Source organism: Micropterus salmoides, unplaced genomic scaffold (assembly GCF_014851395.1).
Source record: "Micropterus salmoides isolate LMB-PRFRI ecotype aquatic unplaced genomic scaffold, ASM1485139v1 Ms_hic_scaffold_10, whole genome shotgun sequence".
NCBI classification, from domain to species: domain Eukaryota; kingdom Metazoa; phylum Chordata; class Actinopteri; order Centrarchiformes; family Centrarchidae; genus Micropterus; species Micropterus salmoides.
Genome location: NW_024040041.1, coordinates 27,942,292 through 27,961,036, shown reverse-complemented (window position 1 = coordinate 27,961,036; position 18,745 = coordinate 27,942,292). Strand labels below are relative to the sequence as shown.

Below are 18,745 nucleotides of genomic sequence, written 5' to 3'. Positions count from 1 at the left end.
ATTATCCTGAGTCTGACTAAGGTGTTAGCAGAAGAATTTGAAACTGTTTTTTTAAGTGCTTTTTTCCCCCAGAAGGCAAATATTTTCTTCTAGAGAGAGCAGAACTGAGCGTTTTGATGCACTTGCTCTGTCAGCCATGCTTTTTAGTTCGAAAAAAGTTTTAATTTACACAGATGTCATGGCAAATGAGTCCCATGTAAGACAGTCAAGAACTTGACAGCTTTGTGCAACAGATGAACGTAGATGTCTCTCTGAAGTCTGACTATTAGTTTGAGAGTATGTTTGTGAAACGCTATAGGCCCGTCTAACTCATGTCTGTGAAATTGATCCTCACTGGACATCTATGAGTCTATCTTCTTGTTTTCAGAGAGTAGCAGTTGTTTAGTGGAACTTTAAACATCCCGTCACCATATTGGTTGCAAGGCTAGAATAAGACTAACATCCCATCAATCCCCCCAACCCCTTCAACCCCCCCCCAAAAAAGTCTCACAAGTTGTCCAGTGTAGTGTTACCTCATACCAAGGCCATCATCAAGTTCCCACAGGTATGCACCCACTGCTTGATAGATTGCAGACAGATGCAGAGTCAGGCAACTGCGACATGAGGTCCTACAAAGAAAGTGAGCCCTGATGTATCATTAACAAAGATTCTCCAAACGTAGCCCAAGCAGTGTGTTGTGCAGTAGATACACACCCAGAATTTATGCCTTATTCTACAAGCTTCCTCTGTGATTTGAGAGAGGCCTTGGCCTATTTGGAGTGCAGGCTGTGTTGATGCGAGCTAGAAGACAAAAGGAAATGAATGGAAAGCTGAAGTGGATGACAGCTTAATACGGTATTTAAAGCCCCCTTTGTTTACTGAACACCACAGATTCCTCATCCCTAAATTAGAGTTGCATTTAGCAATTGTTTTCCTATGTCGAGAGTACTTTATTCACATAATAACAATTCATTCAAATCGTCAGGAAAGTTTACAGCAGTGCCATAAAATCTAATCTTCAGTTTCGCACCCCGTTTATTCCTCTTCCAACCCTATTACCAAATCCTTTCCTTTCTCCTCCCTTGTTCATCCATAAATCTTCATCCTCACGTGTGGCAGAGAGGAGAGGGGAGTGGAGGAGGGGGAGAGAGACATCACTGGTGGAATCCAAACAAGCCATAATTCTTATCATCATCGCTACAACCCAGTGTTATATACAGCCGTCCCATCCCTCACATTCCCTCCACAGGCTTGTGTGTCTAATCCCTCAGTCCTCAGTCACAACAGGCTTAATGCATGACCGTTACAGCATACATACAGACTAAATAACACAGGAATGTCGGCACCTTTAAAGGTTTATCAACTTGTCTCAGTGGGAGAAACATTATTAGTGACCTTTTTCTTTGTGGAAAGGTCTCTCCAGGGCTCAGTGCATACTTCTGAGCTGAAGATGAAACAGAAAATAAGAGTATAGTCATCTATACATAGAGTCGTCAAATCTGGGATTGCATCCCTCCTGCAGTGATTAAATATTCACAAAATTGGCACAAAATAAATCCGTTTTATAAAAAGATAACAGAACAATCATCTAGAGACAGAACCTCCAATGAAAGCAACAACAGATCTTAGACAGTTTGGTGTAGTCCTTCACTTTACGGTTGCAACTAAGACATTTTCCTATTATTAATTTTCTGGAATAATTAAAGCATCGTTTGGTCTATAAAATGTCAGAAAATACCTAAAAATTCCATCACAATTCCCCAGTTAATTAAATGATTAATTGATTCTCAAAATAATTTGGCAATTAACTTTCCGTCTATTAATAAATTAATTGCCTGAATGTTTCAGCTCTACTTCTATGCCCAGTTTATTTTCATAAACAGTAATTATGATATGAGCTCGTTTGTCTGGCAGTTCCTCACATTATCTCACCTCAACCCAATAAATCAGCCCAAACTGTTTAATCCATGCAGAACAGACGAGCTGGATGAGAAAGCCTACTCATTTAAAAAAGTTTCCATGGAGGTTCATGAGAAAAGAAAACCTTTAAAATATTTAAAATATCAAAAATATTCCCCTTTTCCCGTTACTAGCTGAAGCTCAGCAGCCCAAAACAAAAAGTAGGTCATGCAAATATGCAAGCATCTCTCCTGTTCCACTCCTGGTCAACGTATATAAAAGTGGGAGCTCTTACAGTACACATTGCCTAGAATAACCAGATGATGAAGATGAAAATTCACATTTAGTCAGTCTAAATCAACAGCTGCTGGAAGTGGTTTCTGTATGTCATGCCTCACTGTAAAATGTTCTGCATGTAAAACAGAGTAGAATAAAATCCAGCAGCAGTCTGGTTTCTGGGAAAAGCTATCCATCTTCCGCTATTTTTCTTTTGGAAGCATGTTTTTTTAATATGACAATTTCAACCTCGTCAATCACCCGAATTACCGGAATATGTCCTCTGACGTTGGTTTTACAACAACCATTACTAATCTGCACGTCAGGCTGCAATTCAATCACTACTCTGAATTTATCTTCTTACCTTTGCCTCCTACAAGGGTGACACACTATTCAGTACATGATGCAGCTATCAGATCATCAAGACTGTCAAATTAACTTGGCAAATGATTGAGTGATAGGGAGGGCAGAGGCTTAAGTGTACCCCGATTCTGCCGACAGCATCGCTCTCCATCCTCATCATAAAATGGTGAAACTCCATCAGTCACACTCTGCCCCCAGCAAGGATGCCAGCCAAATGCCAATAATACCATTGACACTCATCCACACATATCAGGTTTATAAATAGATTGAATATTAATCTTCTCTTTATTCTCTACTTCCAATATTACCCATTTTGATGTATATTTGAATATTATGCAAATACAAAAACACATCTCCGTCACACCGTCATGTGGTTTAAGTACAGTGACGGCAGCTTGGCCACGTGTGATTATAGGGCATTATAATGGAATGAGTTGCTTTTTAAGTGGGATTAAGGTACTTATAAGGCATTGAGGCATTCCCTGTTGAATAGTGCTGGCAAATATGTGTATAAATTGGAGCAGATGGGAGTTTTAGTTTCTAAAAACATTATTCAGAAGCCGAGCTGCTCTTAAAGCAGGAGTAATCTGATTGATTGAGTTCAATGTAAGCAGGTGGAGGCAAAGATCCACATTTTTTAGCGTTGCTGTTAATTTTAAAATCTGAAATTAAATAATTAAAATAATATCTAACCAGTTTATGACCAAATAATAAACAGCAAGGCTTAAAGGGGCTTTCCAGCACTTGCACTTCCATAAGGTTCGGGGGCTCAAAAGAGATATTAAAAAAGAATGATGGAAACCAGTGATGTCCCTAGTAAGGATTAATCTTAAAAAATGCTGGATCCTACACTTCCCTTAATACAACTGGATAGCATCTTTTATCAAACCCTTATTTCTTCAAGCTCCATGCCCCAGGTAGTAACACAGGCTTTCTTTTAAATATATTCAGTCTTTAAGGTCAAGCTAAGATAACCCTGATGACAACATAGAGGTTATATTTTTACAGGCAGAGTTACTCCTCTAACACTAATCCCAATGTGTGAAATAGTGGAGTGTCCCTTTAACAAAAAGCCTCGATTATGCTTTTTCTTCTTTATTGGGCTTCATTTTACTTTAACATGAGAAAGAAAAAGAACAACTGGATTATTCCAATATCAACTAGTTGATTCTGTGTCTTTGTTGAAAAAAGATCTTCCCAAGTTTTCGTGGAGAACAAGCTTTAATAGAATATAAGCTCAAACAGACATGCACGCATATTAGATTCTTTTGGCTTGATATTGTTAAGCTGCACACTGCTGTACACCTTTTTTTGCACTATAAAACCAGGCTTCCCTTTGTTTTGGTTTTCTGATTCGCCATCTGCTGACAAATAAACTTTAAGCCTGTAAAGGAAATATTATGGATGTAGTGTAAGAAATATCCTTTGGGTCTTTGGTTCTGGACTTTGAGGTTTAACTCATTTTGTCTTCAGAGCAGCTCTGACTCCAAGAATTAACTTGCTAGTTCTGTCTGCTTGTAGCTGTACTCTTGACACACAAGGTAACATGAGCTTGTTGTTTCACCTGTAGCTGACACACTTGCCCAGTGCAGAGGGGTACAACTGGGGTTCTGTGTAAAAGGGCAAGAGGCGCAAAGTATGATCAGAGGGAATATGTGTTACCACCAATTGGTGGTGTGCTCAGCCTCCGCCAGAGAGGAGGCTCCAGTCTCTAGTTAACACGTCTGATGCTTCCATAGCACGCGGTTGTAGACATGCTTAAGTGACTAAATGTATTCAGCAGTCCTCCAACATCAAGATCCTGGAGAAACAAAAGCTCTTAAGTGGTGCATTTCTTAGCACCAGCATTAGACGTATCAGTCTCTGAAAGAAACAGAAGCTCAGCATCTAGCATCAAAATACACTTTCAAACAAATGCATATGAGGAATTTGTGCCCTTTTTGCCTTTGTTCAGTGATGAGAGAGAAAGATTTCTAGATTCAAATGTTTGCCTTGGCCTGACTCCTTTGGCTTAACCGACTGAACAAGCAGGAGACGTACGCAGCAAAGGAAGACAGGGAAATGTCAAGAGAGATTAACGAACCACATTCCATAGAGGTTACCCTTCAAAAGCAAAACGGGCGGAGAGAGAACAGAGAGAAAGAGAGAGAGACACTGTGCAGAGGATGAACATAGAAATGAAAATCTAGTACTCAGTATTATAAAGTGTTGCTGATGTCTGTTTTGTTGGTGTGTGTAGTCCATAAACAACATCATACACGTTGGTTCTCACTGTAATCATTTCTGGCATATTAATTTATGAATAAATATCCAACTTGTTGTACAGTGTATGATATGATATCACATGATTGAAGAAATAGTGAAGAGACTGATCCCCTTTAATGAAAGTTGTCTGGAAAGACTTTGTGACTGGTACTGCAAATCTCACTATAGACTCAACTGTTACAGTTAGCATGAGCAGGGGTTGCCAACAGCCAACCGGCTGATTAGAAAAAGAGTGTTCATACATACCAACACGTTCTCATCTCAGGGTGTCAAATTCTGTAAGCCTGACAAAGCATCCGTATTTTATGCACAAGGTACCCTTGAAATGAAAATGAAAATGAAACTCCTTTTTAAAATGTGGTCTTCACTGTCCGTATGAAATGCTTTTGGATTTAGATAAAGAACACATAACAATAGGTTTAGGCATCAAAACTACTTAGTTAGATTTAGGAAAAGATTTTGTTTTGCATTGAAATAAGTACATTACATGATGGCGGTTGGTTTTTCATTGGAGTTATTTGAAAGCTCAGGGCGTTTTATACAGACTCTAAAGGGTGACTTGTGCGTCAAATACTGACAATTTGTTAGGCTTTCTCAAGGCGTCCGTATTTGATGTTCTAAGATGAGACTGGGCTTATATACACATATGGAAACTCAAACCTCATCTACAGAAAATCCAATATAAGTGATTATAAGATGAATTTTGGGAAGCATAGCAATGAACACTTTACCACCGAATATGTTGATTTTGGGGGTGGCAACAGTTGAAAATGGCTTCAATGAATTTACACATTTTCGATAAATCTAGCCCACAGTTAAAGCACACAATAATTTTTATATTGTTTTTAGAAAATCTCATTTGAGACACACATATAAAAACATTAGCAGGAATCTCTGATTTATATACCTTTCATGCAAACCACATTCTATTGAACAAAAATGTCATATGTTTGCAAAACTGAAACAACAGCTCAGCAAATGTTTCTTAAAGCGGCTATAACAAATATTTTTATACCAACAATGGATCACATGACTACTTGTATGTGAAAGGGGTCACTTGTAATGATGATCCCAGAGAAAGTTTGGAGTCCGCAGTTCCCCTTAACTTTATTGTTCTGGTTTACTCTCGCTGTTCTCATAACATTGTTTTCAGAGGGAGCAGGCAGCTGATTTCAGCCAAAAATGAAATTAACAACTAGCTAGTGAACATAGTGGTGTAGTAGACCCCCAAAACAGAGCCAAAAGAGAGTGACTGAATGATAATGTTACTCCATGTCTGCTGGATGAGTACATAAGCAAATGATTGCTAGCAGCTTAACCGTATCAACGTAAAAGGTGATGAAATATTAGTGTTCAATGGTTGTTTTTTCTGCCCCAAAATGGCCAAAAAAGCTATTGTAGGTTTAAGAAAATGTTATTAAGTTAACTAAATATCATGACTGGTTCAACAATGAAACTGGAACACAGTTTTAAAGCACAAACTCGTGGAGGGACGAATCCCGAACCCAGGCAGTGTTAGTTTTCTGCTCTACAAACTGACCTTAAAAACCAGCACATACTTATTTCACACAAGATTTTCCCTCTGTCTCAATGTTAGAATTATAACTTAATCAGTTTATGGCCAGATCCATACTGTAAGGCATTTAGCCCTCAAGTTGAAAACGATATCAGCGATAAGCTTTTGGAAATAAAAAAGGTCTATAATTACTATTTACAGAGCATCAAGTAATGTGTGTATTTAAAGGAAGTATTGAAGTGTCAGGGTCAGCGAAGCTGAGTAAATAAAACCATCTTTCAACAAGCATCTCACATGATATTTGTTAAATATAAACGGTGTATATCTCATCTTCCCCACTTAAGAACCCAATCCTCAGGCTCTTAAAGTGAGGCTTCACGCCATCCTCGACCCATGCTGGCCTTGCTCATTCTTCTTCTCTCTTCTCGTTTTAGTTTCCACCTCGTCGCTCTCCATCTTGCTTAACTCTTTTTTTTTTTCTTCAGAAAGTGGAATTAGATTAAAGTAGGACAAAGAAACGGTGGGACAAAAAAGTGCTGAGAGTAGGGATTTGCATTAAGTGAAAAGGAAGAAGCAATGGAGACCGCAAGAGACATTATCCATTTAACAGATACCTGGAAGACAGGGAAACAGACGGCTGTAAAGTGAATTTATCTAGGCCAGAGAGAGCCGTCAATGAAGCATGGGCAGTAATGCCATGGATCCACACAGACAGTTTTCTTTAGCTGTGCATTACCCTCAGCATTAGAGCCTAGAGTTCAAGGGTTACAGTTGTCCTACATGTGACTGAGTGGTTTAGTCACGGCTTTTCCCACAGAGCAGCACAGACAGGCCTGTAATAGAGGAAGACCTGACGGCAAACGGAGAGAGGACCTCAGAAAGAGGGCTGTAGGAGAAACAGGTCACTTATGGATAATTAGAATTAGAGGAAAAAAATACGTGTTTTAAAAGCTGCACTAGGCAAGATTTTTTTTTTGGTAAAAATACACCCATCTTATCAACCTAAATCACAAAGTGGAGCTACAGTAGAGAACAACGTCACACCTTCACTAATTGAGATGCTGTAGATTTGCACTATCTGTCCAAATTAAATGTGAGCGTAGGGTATGAAAAAGATGAAACTTAAAACAGAACTTGCAGCCCTTTTCTAACCTGTATCTTAGCTTGGACCGGATCTAGGTCATTTGTAGTAACACAAGCGGCATGGCTCCATGGATGGCGAATCTATTGACATCTGTTATACTTAAATATCTTGAAAACTACTGGATGTATTGCCATGAAATTTGGTACAGACAATCATGTTTTCCTGAAGATAGATCCTACTGACTTTGGTGATCCTCTGCCTTTTCTTTTAGCACCACCAGCAGGTTGACATTTATGGTTCTGGCTAAAATATCTTGAAAACCATCAGACGGATTGCCATGAAATTTTGTACAGACATTCCCTAGAGGACGTTGGTGATCCCTTGACTTTTCCTCTAGCCCCACCAGCTGGTCAACATTTTCACTTATCCAAAGGAATAACTCAAAATTTGTAATAGATATTTCTTTTCCCCAGACAATGAACTGCGAGGTTCACATGTGCGGCCAGAGGTGTTTTTAAAAAAATATTTTAACAATACCGCAGTGTAGAAATACAGTAAATGTTGAGCTTATTTAACTACTTTATAGACTAATGGGTAGCTTAACCTACAATAATATATCATAATTTATTAGTTGATCTGTGTATTTGGTATTAATAATACAAGCCTGCACATCTAAAGTTATTGAACATATGTAGTGGAGTATAAGGTACAATGGTCAAACACCAAAAGCACCCAAAGCATGTCATTTTCAACATGTTAACTAATGAGCACAAATACAAACCATTTCTTTAACAGATTAGTGCTCTGTTCAGAGAAAGATGGACTCACCATTTTTTTTTGAATTTTTACCTCTTTTATCCCTTTGTCATCGTTTTGTACACATATGTGTTCTGTGTGCATTTTACATCAATCCTGTCCTTGTTGTTTCTGGGTATTCAACTTATTTTTACTTATTTAATTATATTCCACTTACCTCTCATTGCCGCTTGGAACTGTCAACATAAAATGTGCATTGAACAGCTTGGTGGTGTTTTGCTGTAATAATTTGCATTTTTTTCTCTGGTCATCTGCATTAAACACTTGGGACATACAGATAATGACTAAAGCATTTGCCAGATACCCATCTTCACAATTTAAATTATTAACAAAAAATAGGCAATACTGAGCAGTGAAAAGCTTATAAATTAGATATTAAAGGATGATCCTGATAACATGTATAAAATCCCTGTGTAATCATCCGTAGAGGAAGTAGCAGTGATATTGCCAGTATATAAACTAAATTTCTTGCACACACACTGTTGCTGAAAGTAATAGAGGAAAATACACAGAGATTGCTGAGAATCTGTCCTTGTTGCAGTGAGACAGCACCCAGCCGCAGGGTAAAAACATCTTCTATCTTATGTTTGTTATAGCTAGCCTATGATATTTTGTCATCATATTTTCTTTAAGTTATGAAAAAGGTTGTAAGTTGGAATATGAATTAGATTTTTCACTAGTTTGATCTCTTCTAGCTCTTTAAGGTGTTTTTGCAGTTTATTGTGTGACCAAAATACACACACTTTTGTGACTGCAGCATTTTGCATCAACCACATCATACCACATATACCATTCTCTCAAATCTTGACACAGGCGAACCTAAACTCTCATTTGAGACCACCCCACTGACAATAAACAGACAGTTACTTTTACATCCAAACAAGCTTCATATAACCAGTTAATGAAATGTATTTAACACCACAGTTGTCTCTAACAGTGAGGGCAGTCTCAAAAACAACCCCTCTTCCTGCTTATGCTTATATGCAAATCCAGTTTGTAAACACCTTGATATCATGGTCAAACAGCCACAAAAAACTAAAGACCCCATGAACACCTTCTGAAATTCAGTGACCAACTTCCCTCTGATTTACAGTAGAGGGGTTGGATAGATGCTTCATCAGGAACCTAAAGAAGTTTTTACTGCCTGGTGCGTCACGGATCCCCTCTTGGATTGAAGTGCTGAGAGAGACATTAACAGATTGCTGCCTGAAAAACAAACCATATCCAAAATAGAAGTGTTGCCCTCCCACCCCACCCCACCAGTATGCCAGACATAGTGTGCCACACAAGCAGAGTGCCAAGGCCAAGCCTTGATATCTTAGACCCACTGTTAAGTAGACTCATGGGACACTTTCCCTGCAGTGCCAGTTGTGGCTTGTTGTTGGTGGTTTGGAGAGATGATAGCTGTCATGAAGATGTCCTCATTCATTTCTGTGGCCGGGCCCTTTAATGTGCTTTGCTGCCTTGAGAATACCTCCCTGGTAAAGTAAGGCAATGAAACCTTTTTTTAACATTTAAACAGGGACCCTGATGAGGGCACAGACCTGTGAAATTATTCAATAGATGGTTAAGATGTGAATGCTGCCAAAGTTGAATTATTACTGTGCAGCTGTGTGCTTTAGTTTGTCTGGCAGACAAAAACTCATGCCTAATCTGCCATCTCATTAGACACCCTTGAGCTTATAAAGCAACCTAAATCTGGGATCCTGGAACTTTGATGTACTTATCCTATCAAAAGCATTTTTGTCTTGAGGCCGCCCCTTTCAGAATTTTTTAAGCCCAATTATTCCTCATGATCTCTGAAAAATGTACTTATATTTATCTCAGCCTCACTGTTTCTGTAAACCATGCTTCATTTGAATCATGCACTATTCCCCTGTTGAAAGCCAATATTCTCTCTTTTGCTGGAGGCAAATCCTACAGAAATCAAAAAGAGGTGCAAGCAAGGTTGCCTGAATGTAGTTTCCCTGTGCAGATACTTGTGAATGTGTGTTTATGTTATTAAAATGAAACTGTTTATTTAAAAGTGTATATTTTATGCAGTTTTATATATTTATAAAGGTGTCTGATTTCGATTTGTAGAAATGCAGAGTGTTAATTCAAAGCACCTGTGTACACATTGTACAGCCGAATGCATATATACACACACACACATACACATATATTTATATAGACAAGATGTATAGTACTATAGATAAATATTGATAAATATAAATAAATAGAGCGATGATGTGCCCCCAGTGATGTATAGAAATTTTCATTAGTTATTGTCTCCTGAGAATTCAGATCACAAGATGAGGCTCTTTAAACAGTTTACTGAGTCTCACCTCTGAAAGCTGTGACTATACAAAAGCTGTGCTGCTGGTGTTGTATGATATGAAATAATGAGGATGTACAAATTAATTTACATAATTGTTGTTTAATTGCAGCAGCCAAGGGCGATAAGGCTGCAGCAGCCCCTGCTGGTAAGTGCCTCAATGACATCTAATCTGAGCCCACAAGCTGTGCTCCAGAAATCCAATTTATTTTTGAGTACACATACAGTAATCAGCCATTATACATTTAAACTACAATAACCACTGAAAAACAAATATTTTAATAAAAGCTTCTTACAAAGATCTAATACATTTTCCTTTTTTTCTCTCCTTTTCAGACAAGAAGGGTAAGAAAAACACACACATTCAGTGTTTGTTTGTCTGTGCGTCCTATAGATGAACTGTCTACAGATCCTCCTCCTCCTCATTACCATCATCACTGTCATCATCCAAAAAATAATGTGTCTTTACCCTCATTCAGTGATGCCAGCAGAGGAGGAAGGTAAGACTTGCAGATGAAACAAACACAGAAGCAGTGAACTTCTGTGGTGATGGGACTGAGTGTGGAGATGCATGATGAAACACACACACACACACACACACACACACACACACACACACACACACTATAGTAGTTACAGTAACATTGTTTCTTCAACATGCTTTTATTAGCACTGAGGACATGTTATGAGATTATTTTAAGCACCGGAGATGCTAATTAAATTAGGAGTTAGGAGCAAAATAGAAGGTGTTTAATTTATGGGTAAGCGTCACATGAATGTGTGAATGTGTGTGTGTGCATTTGAATTTTTTATCTTTTTTTTATCTCGGTCTTAAATCTGCGAATACATTCAGCACATGCAAATTAATCTTTCACTTTTGTCCTTCAGCTATCATTGTAATAGTGTTTTGTTAGCAGTGTTAGCATTCCACTTTTAAACCTAATGGGTGCTGACTACAGCTAATGGCTTTGGCCAGTGCAATTCTTAGTTACAAGAAAGTGCAATATAAAAAAGGTTGCTCATCATGCAACACCATATGATGCCGTATTTGCACAACGGCATATCAGGGCCATTGTAGATTTTAAAAAAAAAAGTTATGAGAAAAAAACTTGCATATTCACGAGATACAACACAAATTTTCGAGACAAAACTCACAAATTTACGAGAAAAATTCATCTCAAATTCTCTAAGATTAAGGACAGCTGTATAACCAGCTAGGTCCAACAGTAACATAATTAGCTGTTGTAGAATTTTAATGAAGAAAGGGGGCCCGTGTTCAACATCAGCGGAGCGCAGTGCTTAATTTGTAAATCAGGAGGTCCTGGAGAGGCGGGTCAGTGGTAGAGAAAAAGTCACAGAAAGCATCAAAAACCCACATTGGACAACACAGAGGTCTTGTTAAAACCAAACTGTCAGCACAAACAAAGTGTTATTTATTTACATTTATTAATCAGAGCATTCACAATAACCATTCAAAATCAGCAGGGGGAGCGCGTAGGAGCAGCTGTTTCTCTCTCTCTCTCCCCCCTTCACTTCCCTGTTGTGTCCCTTCTGTCTGTGGATTGCTGCTACTATGAGGAAATGGACATTGCCCTGAAAGTTCTTCATCCTTTCACAGCACAAACTTGCTCAGCTGCGGGGCTTACTGTAATCATATGCCAAAATATTTAGACACCAGAAAGCATTAAACTACTTGCCAGCATACAGTGCAGCTACTAGTATGCCTTTAAAGGAAGTACAGGATTCAACAAATTAAGCCCTGGGGGAGTGTAAAATCACCATCCCCTTCCAGCGTGGCCAAGGGGGATAGCCTACAAGTTGCAATGCACTAGTAGGACCCAGAGGGTGTTTCAAGCCCAGCATATGTGTAGTAGAGTCTTCTCTTAAATTTGGTCTTAATTAATTTTCTCTGAATATAAACCCTTGTCTCACCATATATATGTTTTTAAATCTACAACGGCCCTTATACGCCATGGTACAATGTGTATTTGCTGGAGGGGAAAACACACTATTTTAACCCCTTTCTCAACCTTGTCTTGGAGGATGAATATCCTGTAAAATATCGTGTTAAAGAAATATCTGAATAAAAATTGTATCTACAACATCAGTGATAGTATAAACACTATCTCTTCTTTTCTTTTCCTTAGAGTCAAAGAAATATTCTCTTTGTAGCCCTTACTATTTTGTGCAACAGTCACAGAGTAGTATACAACTGTATTCAGAATAACCACTTGCTCCACTTGTAGCCTTGGTAAAAGTTAAGGGTACAGGTCAACATTGCTGATGTGTTCAAGAAGGCTCCATCATGATTAGCGAAATTGGCTGCATACTTTCACAAGCTTGATTGGCAGAAAATCAGAAATGGAGAACACAGTCATCTCTTTAGACTATTTGTAATGGAATTTTATTTAGTAATGACATTCTTTAAATTGAGTAATACATGTAGATGGACAGATAAGTGAGCTGAATTTTGAAATAATCTATATCAAAACTATCTAAACTGTGCCTTCACTTAAAAAAAAGAGATTTTTATAGGTTCGTAATTCTAAAATAATTTTCCTAATCATAGATAAATTACTTCAGATAAAATGTTCAGTCCATGTGCTCCCAAATGATTCCTTTAAATTAACTGATAGTGTAACCTCATCAGGTCAGCTGAACATGCAAAAATGTGAAATGTGTCTACAAACAAGCATACTGTTCAGAATAAGGTTTCCAACAATAGTTAATGAATGAATGAGTAGCCTATTTGAATACATAACGGATATTTTAATAATAACAATTTATTTAAATGTCAATTTGAAGACAATGTAAAGGTGGTCACTTGTAGTGATGAAACTACAGAGAATCATCACCTGAATCTGCAGCTCATTGTCTGGCTGCATGCAACTTTAGTGTTCTGGTTCAATCGCACTGCTGTCATACCGTTTCCAGCCACAGCAGGCAGCTGTTTTCAGTGAAAAACCTGTACAGTACCTGCTGGGAGATTGCTGCGATCTGTTCTTAGATCCACTAGCCACTGAGCATTGGTGTTGTGGGATGCTTCTTTCTTCCATATGTTCTTCCAGTACTATTCAGTCTCAGCCCTGGGTGGATCTGATCTTGTGTTATTACCCTGCCACTGAGAGTACACTTTGGATGGTTCGGTGGAGAACAACCGGTTTATTCTCCTGGCTTCTGCATCTCCCTTATAACTCTTTAGGCGGGTAGCCAGAGCAGTACGTCTTTGTTTGGCAGTCTCCAGAGCCTCCGCTATCGACAGCTTGTTGTATTTCTTAGGTAGCCCCTTCCTTGCACCTTTCTGTGGCTCTGACAGCTGACTAACCTCTCTTCGTGTTGCCTTGATCTTGGCCTCTAGCCTTCTCCTCCATGGGGGGTAATGCTCTTTCTGGCTTGTGGTGTTCATCTTACAGCCAAGCATCTCTAGGATCACTGTTGCTGTGGCGTACATCAGCTCATTGGTCTGGGTTATGGCTTTAGTAGGGATAGTATGTAGTGCTGCATTCACATCTTCTAGTAGACTTTCAGAGGGTACTTTGTCACTTAGCCTTGGCAATCTTGGTTGTTGTACTTGGGGGTCCAGCTTGGTTATGATCTTCAATAGTAGGTCAGTCGCCCTTATGCTGAGTGATTCTGTGCCGTAAGGGCTTGTTGTTATTGGGGCTTGGGACCCAGTCTCTGAGTGTGGGGATGATGATGATGACATCTCCCTGTTGACCTGTCGTCCTGGCTCCCCCTTGCTGTAGCATATTTGTTGTACCTCATCAATCTATATATATATATAAAAATGTGTTACAGGTTATCACAGGTGTCATTTCTCTGAAAATCAACAAATTCAACTAAATCCGTTAACTATAAGAGCTTTGTCTCCTAGGACAAAATTCGTAAACACCTAGGGAATAACAATACTAACAAATTAAAGACCCATTGAGTAAATGTTCCCATTTATTTAATAATGGGTCCTTTGGAAACATGATGCAGTGACACGTGGGACCATACAGCAGTTCCAAGGAGCCTACAGTCAGCACAATGCCTGACAGACAGTACAACTGACACGGAAACACCGGCTAGTTTGGCAGTGATTTCTTGTTCTCTGGACTTTTGTTGTGTGTTTCTGACTGTGACTGTGGTCACCTGATGATCAGTTAGTCACTGAGTGCCAATGTGTTTCCCAACCTGCTGTGTAGGTTCTAAGCTGATGATACACGGGGCAACTTTTTGAGCAATGTTGCTGGGCAATCTTGCTAGTGGCAAGTCCGACTATGTTTTGAATGGATAGCGGCGGTGCGGGGCGGGTGGCGGAGTGTTGGGGGAAGGGGATTACGGTAGTAATCTGAACTCATTACCATTGACGGCAACGTTGCCCTGCGCCATTGCTCTAAAAGTTGCCCCGTGTATCATCAGCTTTAGTGTGCTTTGTATGTGTGAGAAAGAAGTCTGAGGTAGATTCAGAATGGCAGATTGTTCCTCTCTCTTCAATTCCTCTTGTGCCTGGAAATTTTGACCTTTCAAGTCCAATCCATAGTTGAGGGTAATGCATTCAGTTAAATGTGTTAAATTGTGTGTGGGTGTTGTATCCCACAACAGAGTAGTTGCAAGATGTGTGAGATGTACTGCATGTATACATCAAGTAGAATCATGTGCTATGCTGCACCATTGCACTGTCAAGCAGTAGAATACAGAAAGTACTTGTATGTTTATAGAGAATTCCTCTGCCAATAGCACATATGCAGTAATAGGTAACGAGCCCCCTGAGAGTAAAATGTACTTTGTTGTATATTTATTTGTATGGTCTATTTGTGAATGTGAGCAGTTTCAGTTCACCTTGTTGGATTAAATGTCAATTCATATTAAGAAGCAACTGTAATAGAGGGTACAAGCCAGAAAGTAGTAAACGTGTTTCTGTGTGTGTGTGTTTATGAATATGCAGTCACTATCATTCGAGATTAATTATTGCATCAACTTTCTGTGGCTCCCAGAGATTGATTAAATGTGTGTGTGTGTCTGCAGGTGCAATGACGAGGTAGAGCAGTGAGTTATACTAACACTGTGACACATTTTGCTCAGTCGCTGTCTTTGAAGGAGAACACTTCCCAATTAATAGTAATATCCCAAAATGATTTATTACAAGCAAAGATCAATGATAAGACTGACATATTATTTGACCTGAAAGAACATGGCTGACATAACTTTAGTGATATCTAGTGGTGAGGGTTGCAAATTGCACCCCTCCTCCCCTAGCCAAACCAAACGAGCAGTATAGCTATGGTGCCTGAGACAGGACAAAGATGTCATTTAGGAGATAAAAGAGATTGCCAGTCAAGAAATTAGGTTTCTTTTAGATATATTAAGAAATTATGTAAATAATGTAAAACCACTGTTTCTGCACCACAGTCCATTATAAAAGTTTATACAGGCATAGTTAGGTGAGGATCAAGGCTCCTCTCACTTTGCTTAATTAGATAAGCAATCTACCAATATTAATATAATATATTAATCTACCAATAAGCAATATTACCAAAATGTCTTATTAAATTTTTTGAAATACAACAGAAACATAAAGTAATTCTGACAGCCATAATTTCAGCTTGTGGTAAAACAGTGCAACGTTTTTAATGGGCATTTAGCATGTGAAAGTAAAAATTACATATTTGTGTGCACAGTGGGAAGCAATATCCAATAAGTTTTTTAAATGCAAATTTAGAAAGTATTTATTATTGGTCACTTGATAGGCACACGGTCTTGTTATATATCACCATTAGCAGTAAAAAGAAATACATCTTTTCCACCAGGGCAGTAAAATGTGAAGTTTAGCTGCTGATCTGAGCTTCCCTGCTGTTACTGTTTCATTACCAATATTCATCATCTGTTTGTCTCAGGAAGGCGCATTTCTGTCCACGTAATAAAGCCATAACAGAGGCTGGAGAAGAACTACATGAAATTACAATCCAACTACATATTTTTTCTACCAGTCCAGTAAAAGTTTAGCTGCTGATCTGAGCTTCATGCTAGAAGCTGCCTTTTATTGCCAATTAGCGATCAGCTGATTCTCACAAAGTAACATACAAAGCCAAAACAGAGAGCTGGAGAGAGAGAGAGTAACTACATGAAATTAATCCAACTAACATAAAACCACAAGCCAAAGCACAGCGCTGGAGAATAAACCAATCCAGCTAACAATACATTTTTTTCTACCAGTCAGTAAAATTTTAGCTGGCTGATGCTTCCATGCTCTAAGCTAACATTACAGTTTTATTGCCAATTAATGTTACTGATCAGCTGATTGTATCGCTTAGGCAAAGCCAAACCACAGGCTGGAGAATAAGTTGGCGCCATGAAATTAATCCATATTTCACACCACTGACAGGGTAAACATGGCTCTCTGTGATTTTGGCCTGCTGATAGCTAAACCAACAGTTTTCATCGCTAAAGTCTGACAAAGTTAATCACCTGTCCAGCAGAAAACGGACAACTTCAGCACCGCTTTGAAAACATCTGTCCCACAATATAGCCTTCCATCTGGGAAAATCCTCAAAATCCGTGATTTATGCAGTCAGTTGTCTGTCCCGATTCCGTCTGGTTGTCGGTTCTCGTGCTAAATAACAGTGTGCTCCTTCATTTGTGTTAATGTCACTTCTCTTCTTACTTCTAATAAACCAGAAGACTACTCTGAGACTGTATTTTACTATTAATGTTAGTATTATTCCCTCTTCTTCTTCTTTGTACTTATTCAATGTAGTGACTGACGGGCATATACACTACAGGAATTACACAAACAGATGTGCTCTGTAGCACTGTTTGTTCATTGATGGCTACGGTAGCAACATGATGACAAAATACAGCGACCTCCACAGCAGGGGGTGCCCGCAGTTATGTAGCTATAAATGTCTCATTCTAAGGTAATGAAAACATAACGGTTCATTATGTAAGGTCTTTATACACCACTGAAAACAGTTAAGGATGTTATATTGCATTTCTGTCAATAGATCCTCAGAAATATTACACACTGAACCTTTAACTCCCTGACCTTTGATTTAACCTGCCAAAACTCACATGCTGTGTCACATTCCAATGCATCCCTAAACCCCCTCTTGCCATTCATTCAATTTTTTGTAATGCAACGATAAATAACTTGAAAGAAGTAGTCCAAACTGATCATTTGAATGATATATTGTGCTCTAATTTAGTCAAACAATAACATACAATCGTGCACCTCTTTGTTGATGACCACTTTAAAGAAATTTTGCGTGAATTTCTCTAAATGTTAATGCACTGAGACTGCCGAGGAGCTTTGAAAAAGCATTGATATTTGACAGCTTGGTAATGAGAAAGGGTTTGCTATTACGCATTGCACCAGCAGTGTTTCTGCAGCTAAGATGACCTATTGAATATCTAATAATAATAATAATTTAGCTAGCATATTAATTAATTCATATTCATTCATATATTCCGGTTTGTAATTAGCATTAACACATTTTCTAGCCTAGGTAAAATCTGTACTCCAAATATTTCAACTGTTAAATGACATTAAATTAAGAAATCAGAAATTAGATTCCTTCTTTCATTAACTAGTGATATAGAGGATTTAGTATTATTCTCCTTATATCCTGAAACCTCACAAAATGTTTTTATTACCTGTAACAAAGCAGGAATTGAATTATTTAAATTTGACCATGTCTGCCTTTGCATTGATATGTATCCATGTGATATATAACGGAAATTGTGTACAGAGTGCTAATACATACAATTTCAAAACACTAGTTAAATAGATTTTGTAATAGTTATGTATAGGTTTTAGCACCATGTTATAAATTCACTTATATTGCCATATTCAAATGCTCTAGCGTTTTAGTATTTTGTATTTACTTTACTTGGTGGTTCTTTTAGTGAGTGTAGCAACAATGCCAGCTTGTCCATGTAGTTGAGAATTATTAGTGTTCTCAGTGGCACCTTGGTAACCCCTGTCGGCCCGATTCTTGTGCACTTTCAATAACAGCATTGAGGAATGTAGAGTAAGATCCAGCCCATCCGGAAATCATTTTTCCAAAAAGGAACATGGATCCTCTCATCAGCACACTCCCACAGGCCCACTAGTTTCAGGTTGATCTACAGAGATCTACTTTTTTTTTTTTACTTTAGCGAGCAGGTTAGCTACATTGTCTTCTGCATTTCATATTCATAATTCTGCTTGCAACACTTGCTCAGTGTAACTGCCTATTTTCTTTACCAT

General features: G+C 38.5%; 1 protein-coding gene across 3 annotated transcripts in view; it reads left to right on the top strand.

The window, feature by feature from the left end:
* mybpc2a (myosin binding protein Ca) overlaps positions 1-18,745 on the top strand; it is a 56,240-nt gene that overhangs the window by 3,155 nt on the left and 34,340 nt on the right. For 2 of the 3 annotated variants that reach the window (XM_038706454.1, XM_038706471.1), the window contains exons 2-3: positions 10,628-10,663; positions 10,852-10,860. In XM_038706454.1, coding sequence (XP_038562382.1) covers positions 10,628-10,663; positions 10,852-10,860 — 45 coding nt within the window. The remainder of the gene's footprint in view (positions 1-10,627; positions 10,664-10,851; positions 10,861-18,745) is intronic. The other variant, XM_038706463.1, reaches the window with a different exon arrangement.